The 9,965-nt window shown below is 37.5% G+C and overlaps 1 protein-coding gene and 1 pseudogene across 1 annotated transcript; one reads left to right on the top strand and one right to left on the bottom strand.

The window, feature by feature from the left end:
• The first annotated feature begins 394 nt into the window (after positions 1-394).
• LOC113275928 (major centromere autoantigen B-like) lies at positions 395-1,482 on the top strand. Its single transcript, XM_026525513.1, has 2 exons — positions 395-1,036; positions 1,466-1,482. Exon 1 carries the CDS (start codon positions 528-530, stop codon positions 1,032-1,034), a length of 507 nt encoding a protein of 168 aa, XP_026381298.1. The 5' UTR covers positions 395-527; the 3' UTR covers positions 1,035-1,036; positions 1,466-1,482.
• On the bottom strand, positions 1,187-5,510 carry LOC113275927 (annotated as a pseudogene).
• Positions 5,511-9,965: the final 4,455 nt, after the last annotated feature.

Raw genomic sequence — 9,965 nt, 5'->3', positions numbered from 1 at the left:
CTAAACTAGATTATCAACACTAAACTATGTAAGAGTTAATTAGTCATTTTCAGTTTTTTTTATAAGAGACACTTTGAATTAACGTGTGGTGATCTTTTTTGTCCTATTCACTGTCGTCCCACTAATGGAATCCGCCCCCTTTAACAGAATTGTTCTTTAAATATAGTTCTTCGGATTGTTGAGTTGTCTTTTTAATATACTTCCTTTTTGAGTAAAAAAAGAAAAAATTGCATTAAAAAGGTTTGGCAAACCTACTTGCTAAGTTTCCAAGCCTTTGTACTCTTTGTGTTCGTGAACCTAAATGTGCCAACTCGACTCTTTGTTATTGAAGGCAAACCTTTCACATACTCGACGATCCGTCTGACTTTTCACTAAAACCTTTTGACTTCGGCAATTTTAGAAAAAAGGGTAACAAACAGTAGAGAGAAGACCAGAGAGAAAAAAGGTTTTTAGGGTTTAATAAATCTCCTCTTTTTAATCATCTCTAATCTCACCAAAATTCTTCACAGCTTAACAAAAACCTAGGCATGGCTACGGCTGCTTCTGCTTCTTCAGAAGCCCTAGAAATCAAAGTTGAACAAAACAACGAAAAATCCTCACTTTCTGAATCGACCCCTTCCACCTCAAATGCTAAAGAAATTTCAGATCAAGCCTCGGAAAATTCAGATCATACAGAAAAAGTAGAAGAAAAAGGTGAAGGAGTAGAAGGAGAAGAGGAAGAAGAAGAGGGGGAATGTGGGTTTTGTTTGTTTATGAAAGGAGGTGGATGTAAAGATAGTTTTACTGCTTGGGAAGTATGTGTTGAAGAAGGAGAAAAGAATAAAGAAGATATTGTTGAGAAATGTTCTGAGATTACTTCATTACTTAAGAAATGTATGGATGAACATGCTGATTACTATGCACCTATACTCAGAGCAGAAAAAGCAATGGAGGAAGAAGTAAACAATCAATTGGACCAAGAAAAGGCGGAGGAGACTCAATTGGAGCGAAAGGCAGAACTGGAACAGGAAAAGGAGAAACAACAAGAAAATTAGAGGTTTTTCCCCCAATTTTGGTTTTTTTTTTTTTTTTTTTTTGCTTACAGTCCATTGATGAGGAAATTAATTGGATTTGGGTTTCCTATTGGAAATGTGGGATGTTTAGCAATAATTAAGAGATCCCTCTGAGCTGTTTAACTATGTTATCAGAAATTTTGTTTATTGTTGGAATAAATTGATATACTGTGTGTGGCATTACAATATAGTCTTTATTAAGGTTGAAGTTTACATTAGTAATTTGAGCACTTTGTTTAAATTTAGCTTGAATTTATAGGATAATAACAACTCATATCATCACTAACTACCTAAGAAAATGAAGAAGGAAAAGAACATTCTACTTGAGTAGGAATAAAATCGGCTATACCCAATTCAACTATTGATATTTCATACTTTCGTACACTATTGACAAAATTTCTGTTTGCAATTAGGACATGGCTTGATTTGTGGATTTTGAATAGGTCTGATTGGATGTTGAAGATGTTGTCTCGAAAGGTAGAAACCCGTATGGCCATATTATATGGCGTCTTCAAGAGTGTCCTGAGTGTGTTTCGTAGGTTTACCAAGTATCTATTCCTTTATCACGTCTTTACTGTTTCTACTCATCCTTGTCATCGTCTTCGTTATAGTTGAAAGGTAGTGGCACTGACTTGAATGCACGGTAGTTTCCGACATTGTTCAAGTGTTCGTTCTCCAACCTGATCAGTGCAAATCTAATGTTAGCGAAAACTTCTTTAGTAAATGTCATACATTACCAAATATAGGTTGCTAATATAATGTTATTTTACTTATTTCATACCATATCAGTTTGATTACCAATGCATTTTGAGATGAGATATGTGGTTTGGAAACACATGTACCTGAAGAAATTCCATATTCCACGACGTAGGATCTCTAGGCAGGCAAATATTGCTGTTACAGCTGTTCTATGGAAGAAAAAGAACTCACGGAAACCTAGAATTGACTGCAACCAAGCGAATCTGAGTAGAACATCTAAGATCTGCAGTAGGAAAACAAATCTCAGATTTGATCAACTTGAAATTTGAACACCTCTTTCTGATCAACTCTCATGCTCAAACATACCATGGCTATAAAATAGACACTTTTGTGAGGAACAAGGAGTTTGTCCCTCAAACAAAAGTTTTTCGAGTGCCATTGTAGAAGACCCCAATCTATGACAAGGTCCCAGTATGTATTAGCAACTGCTGCTAGCATTGAACTTGCTCCTGCCAGGATTTTCCAAGTTGTTCCCATCTTTTGTTCGTATATCGTTCTTATTACAACAGCAACTATTGTGGAGAGGTATTTTAACCCATTATACCCTTGCATTTTATCTTTCTCAAAACGCCGGATACACTGAAAACACTGTACATTCAATACCATAGTGATTTGTGTTTAATCATGAAAAGAATTTGAGACTGGAGTTACCTGAATGAAGCGAAACCAATATGGAATTACTGCTACAATTAAATAGAATATCTGAAAGATTTGGCTTTTGTTGCAACTGTTCTTTCTTTGTCTGAAATCTCCCCCTACGTAGTAGCAAATGTAAAACTCCAGGCATCTCAACGCTTGAACCTGTTTTGATGGCACCGAAAGCTTTTAGTTAAGAAAATCATAGCATGTTAGGGTATCTTTTCTTAAATTATGGTTTTAAATTTATTTTCTATTTATGTATGATTGGACTGAGTGCAGATGACTGAATTATTGAAAACTAGAACATAAATAGTCAAGAAAATTATAGCATGTTAGAGTATCTTTTCTTGAATTATTGTATTGAAATTATTTTCTGTTTATATGTGATTGGAATGAGTGCAGATGATTGAAAACTAGACTAGAACAAGAATTTATGTACGCTTTTCACACCAAATACTTCATAGGTAGATCTAAGCTGTTAGACTTACAAGAACTAAGAGAAGGCCTATGACAGTTCTGAGTTGTCTAGAAATTTACTGGGCATGGTATCTTACCTGGCTAGTAAGCTGATCTGCCAAGAAAAAATCAGGGAGAGTAACCTGCAAAGGAAACAAATTGAACATTGTAAAGACAGAATAAGAGGAATCTGTTTTGGTATGGTTTTCAACCTCGAAGTATTTTGGAAATATCATCATCCCAATTTCCAATTACCTTGTAAAGAGGAGCGAAAACACAGTGTAGTAAACAACGAAGAAGGAAGAAGCGACTTGAACGATACATGATATTGAAAGGGCAGAATGTAATAAGAAGTAGAACCTGCCATGGAATTGATAAATATTATTTCAGATAAATGGTAATAGGTGAGGTTACGATTTCTACAACTACATGTTCGCATTGGCTAGTAAACTAAACTTACAGTGACTAGACCCAGAGGAACCAATTCGGTTAACGCTTGAAAACTCTTGGTTCTTGGATCCAAATCCATGTCCAAGTTTGAGAGGACACCAACTAATGCTAGGACAGCAAGTCCTGCGCCCACAAGAAAAACTTGTCTATAACCCAAATCTGTCCCTGGTTTGAAGCCGAATATGAAAGGATGATTGACACGATAGCGCCTCCAAAAGAATACATTTGCGGAGTACATGATAAGATGTAGCACAATGAATCCAAACAAGCTGAAGAAAAGTGGAACTGATGTCAGAGAAAGAAACAATTGTATTCAGAAAGTTGAGGATTGCAGGACATAAAGGGAACTTCAGAAATACCTATACAGTGGAAACATATTTTCCATGTATTGGCCACGCCTGTCATGGTTAAAGATATTTCTTGCATGTATGATAACACCAATACCCACTGCAAGAGCTACTGAACAACCAGAGAAGAAACCTGTGAAGTACAACAATGTCAGTAACAGAAATTATAGGGATTTGATTTTGAGCAAGCTTCTTAAGATGAGCTGTGCCTGACGTTTTTGGATTCTCTTACCTAAGCAAAATGTTGTTCGACGTCTTTCTGGTCTTGCTTTTGTCCTTAAAGTGCTTATGCCCTTGCTGCGGTTGGCGTTTGAGAAATGCTTGATATAGGTGGCTTCCACCCTCTCCATTAGCTTAGTAACCTGTCAAGAATAACCCAAATGTGAAAAATGCTCAGCAGCAACAGTTTCTTTGCCGTGTGTGCAGTCAATAGAAAAATGAAGGGAAAAAAACAGTAAATCCCAGGTATAAAGCTGACCTCCTCGGAGCTTCCAATATATGAATTATCTACCATCTTTAAGTATGCTTTAGACGCACTTCTCGAAGTGATCTGTGTTGGTTTTAACAAATAGAAATATTACTCTTTCAGTAAAGAAATCTGGTTTCAGTATTTGTGAAGTTCAGGTAAGAAACTTGGCACATTGAACAGTATTACGAGTTTTGGTCTAACCTTGTCATACTTCTTCATGATCTTTGAAACTGCCAGGAGATTCAAGAAGCTGGACAAGAAAAATAATCAAGTAACCGCAAAGAGGAAACCATTCGAAACACTGACAATGGAAGTCTTGCAGTACCACTGATGAAGGAAAATCTCTCTTACCTGTAGCTTTTTAGAAGTCTTAGTTTTTGGTAGAATTCGAAAAAGGCGCGTTTAAGTTGTTCCTCTACTTCTCTTAGCTCTTGAATACTGAAAGTCAAGTCTCTATATTTTGAATCTGTGAAAATGCCTTTTATCATCGACCTTGGAGTTTCCAGTTCGACATTGACATGATTCAAGACTTCTAAATTAGCAAGTGTAGAACCCGCATTATTAGCGGCTTCAGGCTTGTGATCAGTACCTCTTTGACTCTTCTCAGTTTCCTCAATGACTTCCATATGCGCCATTTCTTTACATACAGGTGATCGATTCCCTTTTGAATCCCATGATGGGATAACATCTTCAAACGGAACAGTTGGTTTATGCACCTTAAGCCGTAAAGCAATCAAAGCATCCATCTGTTTATTAAGCTCCTGAGCTTCATTCAAAACTAATCCAACTTTCATCTTATAAAACTGGCTTACTTTGTTAAATTCATCATCTAATCTTCTAAAGAATACAAGCTCATACTCTCCTCCTCTTTCAGATGACTTGAGAAACTGGGTATGGTAGCAACCTTCAGATCCTACCTGTTGAACTGCATTCACCAGTATGACTTGATCTTCTACATCTTCCTCTGTGATATTACTCGGTCGTCTTGTTAATCCACTGAAAGCGCGGTATAAGACGCGCGCCTATTTAAACCGCCATTAGGCAATGTGGGTATCTGTTGTGAAGGCTTGTTTTTCTGTTTGAAGCGCAAAATATCTTTCAGTAATGACTTTAAATTAGTATAATCTATGTATGCTTCTTGCCATTCCTGCACCATCTGCAAGGACAATTCCTTCCCAAACCTCATGTTTTCCTGTGATTTTCGATCAATCACTCTTCCAGAAAGACAATGAATGAAGCTAAGAAAGGAGAACAAGGTTAAGAGTCTTATTCAATCTTGCATTAATACAGAGTGAGATTTGTTTGTGAAACATAAAAAATGATGAAGTGTACCGATTTGAAAAGACAAGACTCAATTATGTCTTTGTTTCATTATTTGGTTTAACAAATTATTTGTTTATATATGTTCAACTTTGCATGATAGCGTGAATCCTTTTCCTACTAATAAAAGTTTATATATTATGCAATTCTTGTTGTAATTGTCATGCCATCTGGTGTACTCTGTCAATCACCGCTTAATGGATCTGATTTTTGCGAAACGCCATATTAAAATTTAATCAAACCCATTTTTATTTCAATTTGTTGACAAAATCACTACACCGCCTTCCTAGAAATGATTATAAAAACGATGAAATTCATTGAAAGAATGACTGGGATTGACTGGATTTTTCTAAATGCATTAGCCACTATCATTTCCATTTTCAGTAATTGCGCGTAACAATGGGTGGCATATAGCTGTCGGTGATGAATGCCCGGAGGAGTTTCTCTTCTTTTGTCAAAAAAGGATTAGGTGTTGTGATGCAACAAATCTCGCAAGATAGTGTTGATAGTTGAAAGTAAGATGTTAGGTCCACCCCTACCAAATATTATCCTCGCGTTTTTAGGGGCCACTCAAAAGGATTTAGGGGCCATCGATTTATACCCATCCAAAAACTCTAGTTAAGGGGTACCCTATATGATATTGAAGTTACATAAATGCCCTTCTGGTAAAACCGTATAAAAACCAAATCAAAAAAAATTCTACTCATTTCAACTCTTCTTCTTCCAGTTTCATATCTTCCGATTGTGGAAGAAAAAAAACTTTCCTCGTTCAACCGAAACATCGCCGCGAATCGTAAAATCAAAACATCGTCGATTCGTTTATAAAACAATGGATAAGGGAAATGAAACCCACAAACCTAGAACCAAAAATGTTGCTCGGGGTATCGATCCAAAGATTGGGATTTTAGCAAGAAATAAAGAAATTCTTGCTGCAAATGAAGAAGAACGCGAAGAACAAGTACCCGGCAATGTAGTCGGTGGTGGCGATTCCGATAGTCAAACACTTTGTCAACTTCAAATGGCCCCAATTAGGTAAGAATCTATCATTTTTGGTGTTTATTTCGCTTTAATTCGTCGAATCGAGAAAAAAAATTTCTAGGGTTTTCGGTTATTTATCCAGATTCGGACGATATTCATGCTCATTTACTTCCGAATGTAGTCGTGTTCTTCATTTCTCAAGAACATCGACAGTATTCGGGAGAAAGATTTGATGATTATCTGCCGAATATTGGTGGCCATATCTTCCTGGATACAAACTGCTAATAATCGGTAGTTTAATGAATTTTCTGGCTACCGAATATATTTAAGTAGACACAGAGTATTCGGAAGAACACTCACTACCGAATGTATATATTGAAAAAATCTCAAAATTTCTGATATAGGAAAAATCCCATTTTGGGGCCAGTATTTATTCGGAAGACAATATAATGTTTTATACCTCCGATTGTGTAGGATAAAATTTTAGAGTTTCTGAACTCCAGTTGATGAATATTCGGTTGTAAACATGTTTAGTTATATTCCGATTGTTTTTCATTCGGAAAAAATATGTGTCTTCTTATTCCGAATTTGTACATTCGGGTTATAGATGTGCACTTTGTCTTCCGATTGTGTAGGATGAAAAATTTACAGCTTCTGAACTCCAATTGATGCATATTCGGTTGTAAACATGTTTAGTTATTTCGATTGTTTTGTATTCGGGAACAGTATGTGTCTTTTTACTTCCGAATGTGTTCATTCGGGTTATATTTCCATACTTTGTCTTCCGATTGTATAGTTTGTAAATATTGTTCCTTTCTTGTTGTTTAGACAAAGTCGAGAAAGGAGGAAGAAAGTGACAGCTAGTGCTAGGAGGAAAGGAGCGCCAAAGATAATTCAAGTGCTCAACAAAGCTTACAAGAACAAAGCAGTCAACAAGGAGTGCAACCAAGTGCTGAACAAAGTGTAGAACAACAAGGCAGTGAACAAGGGGTGCAACCAAGTGTTGAACAAGCCGCTCAACAAAGTGCAGAACCAACTGCTCCACAAGTTACACCCCACCATGAAATTGAACCAGTTGATCCAGTGCCAAGAGTAGAAGAAGAAGGACAACCAAGTGGTACCCAAAAAGCCAAAAAAGGAAAAGATGGTGTAAAGAAGGATATTGCTAAGAAAGCATCACATCTTGTCCCTCAGCACTTGAAGAAGAAGGGTATTCTAGCAGGCACAATCCTTGGGCTACCGGCGGATGGAGGAAAATGCTATTTGGATACAAAGACTCATGGGCCAGAGAAATATACGAAACCGAGGTAATAAAATTACTATTTTTTATTAATGTATTGTCTATGTGTTATATCGTAATATTTGTATTAAGTATTTTTTTATGTACTTTAATAGGATCATCAAGATGCGGTCCGTCTACTCAAACCTACCGCCGCACCAACAAAAATGCTTGCGTGGCCTTTATCCGGTGAATGTGAAAGGTTCAAGTCAATTGTTGCCAACTCGGGGTTAGCTAATGCCGCCGAGAATTCATTGTTGGAACATGATCGTGTGGCCATATCGGCGTTCGTGGAGAGAATGTATCCTGAGACCGATACTTTCCATATGCCGTTTGGGGAGATGACGATTACTCCGGATGATGTTGTGCAGATTCTTAACCTTCCCGACCAAGGCACACTGTGAAGTTTAACTACACAAAGCAGTTAAGTTGGGCACAACTTTATGCTCTAACTAAAAAGTGCTTAGGTTGGGATGAAGAGACAACAACAACAGAGTTTAGGAGGCATGCAAGTTACAGAACAAGACAGATCAACATTACACTTTGATGAAATGTTTCGAGGCACCTTGGAGAAGGAAAAGAATGGAACGTTAACTGATGAGCAAGTGAACCACGCTGCCACCAAATCATCCTTTTGTGTATTGGGATGTGTCATATTCCCCAATACTTCTGGCAACCGGATCGACGCCACCTTATACAACTTTTGGATCCTCTCCATGAAGTCGGTGACTATTCTTGGGGCACGGCATGCCTAGCATTCTTGATGGAAGAGTTGAGAAAGGCTTCGAGGCTAGGAACCTGCCAAGTTGCCGGGAATGTGGCTCTATTGCAGGTTTTTTCTTTAACTCTATAACTCACTCTATAGTTATTCAGTAGACAATACATATGATGCATATCCATAACTCCAAATGACGCATATTCGGTAGGAAATTATCCATCTCTTTTCCCGAATGTTGGTTATTCGGTGGTTAGGTACTTACTTTTTTTTCCGATTATATACAATCGGAAATATTCTTTTGATATTAGAACCGAATATACAGGCCAGAAAAGCTATAGGTTACTGAACTCCAAATGACGCATATTCGGTAGGAAATTATCCATCTCTATTTCCGAATGTTTGGTATTCGGTGGTTAGGTACTTACTTTGTTTTCCGATTATATACAATCGGAAATATTCTTTTGATATTAGAACCGAATATACAGGCCAGAAAAACTATAGGTTACTGAACTCCAAATGACGCATATTCGTTAGGAAATGATCCACCTCTATTTCCGAATGTTTGGTATTCGGTGGATAGGTATTCAGTTTTATTTCCGATTATATATAATCGGAAATAAAGTTTGGAAATTACTACCGAATATACAGGCCAGAAAAACTATAGGTTACTGAACTCCAAATGACGCATATTCGGTAGGAAATGATCCATCTCTATTTCCGAATGTTTGGTATTCGGCGGATAGGTATTCAGTTTTATTTCCGATATATATAATCGGAAATAAAGTTTGGAAATTACTACCGAATATACACAATCTATTTACTAAAACTTTTGGTTTCTTATGTATATAGGCATGGATCTATGACCACTTCCCTATCCTGAAGTTGGCCGGAGAGAACCCGGGGTGGTGCAAAGGTACTCCTAGAGGAACAAAGTATATATTTGAAGACAACCGTTCTAGGACAAAAGAGCAGCAGTTGATTCGCATGAGGGAGATTTTGGACCAATTGAAGGCCTCGGACGTATGCTTTGATCCATACAAGGAAGATCGATCCAGTGGGCATATAAATGTTCGGTCGGACTTGTCCCTTTATTTTGGACCGTTGTGGCACCCCACAGGATATGTGATGTATAACCCCTCTAGGGTGATGCGACAACACGGGTATATACAACAGCAACCTGTGGAGAAAATGGGGGATTACTACAAATTGGAGTTGGAGTTGTGCTCTTCTAGTGGTGATAATCTCACGATTGTTCACACAGGCCCACCTACTGTTCTTGATAACTGGGATAAGAGGAATGACTTCATTATCGACACTGGTAGACGAACCACCGAGGTGATGAAAATTCTCCAGACTATATGAGTTGGTATAACAAGGTATCACATCCTTTGGTTATCCGTGAAATCAAATCCAACACTACTGCGGCGGGTTCAAGTTATAATTGTATCATCAAAGACAAACCAGCTGGTTATGATAGACTGGTGCGTGTTCTTATATT

Source organism: Papaver somniferum, chromosome 4 (assembly GCF_003573695.1).
Source record: "Papaver somniferum cultivar HN1 chromosome 4, ASM357369v1, whole genome shotgun sequence".
NCBI classification, from domain to species: Eukaryota; Viridiplantae; Streptophyta; class Magnoliopsida; order Ranunculales; family Papaveraceae; genus Papaver; species Papaver somniferum.
This window is presented reverse-complemented; position numbering and strand designations above follow the sequence as displayed.

Coding starts and splice junctions, on each gene's coding strand:
- LOC113275928 (XM_026525513.1), top strand. CDS start 528: ATGGCTACGGCTGCTTCTGCTTCTTCAGAAGCCCTAGAAATCAAAGTT.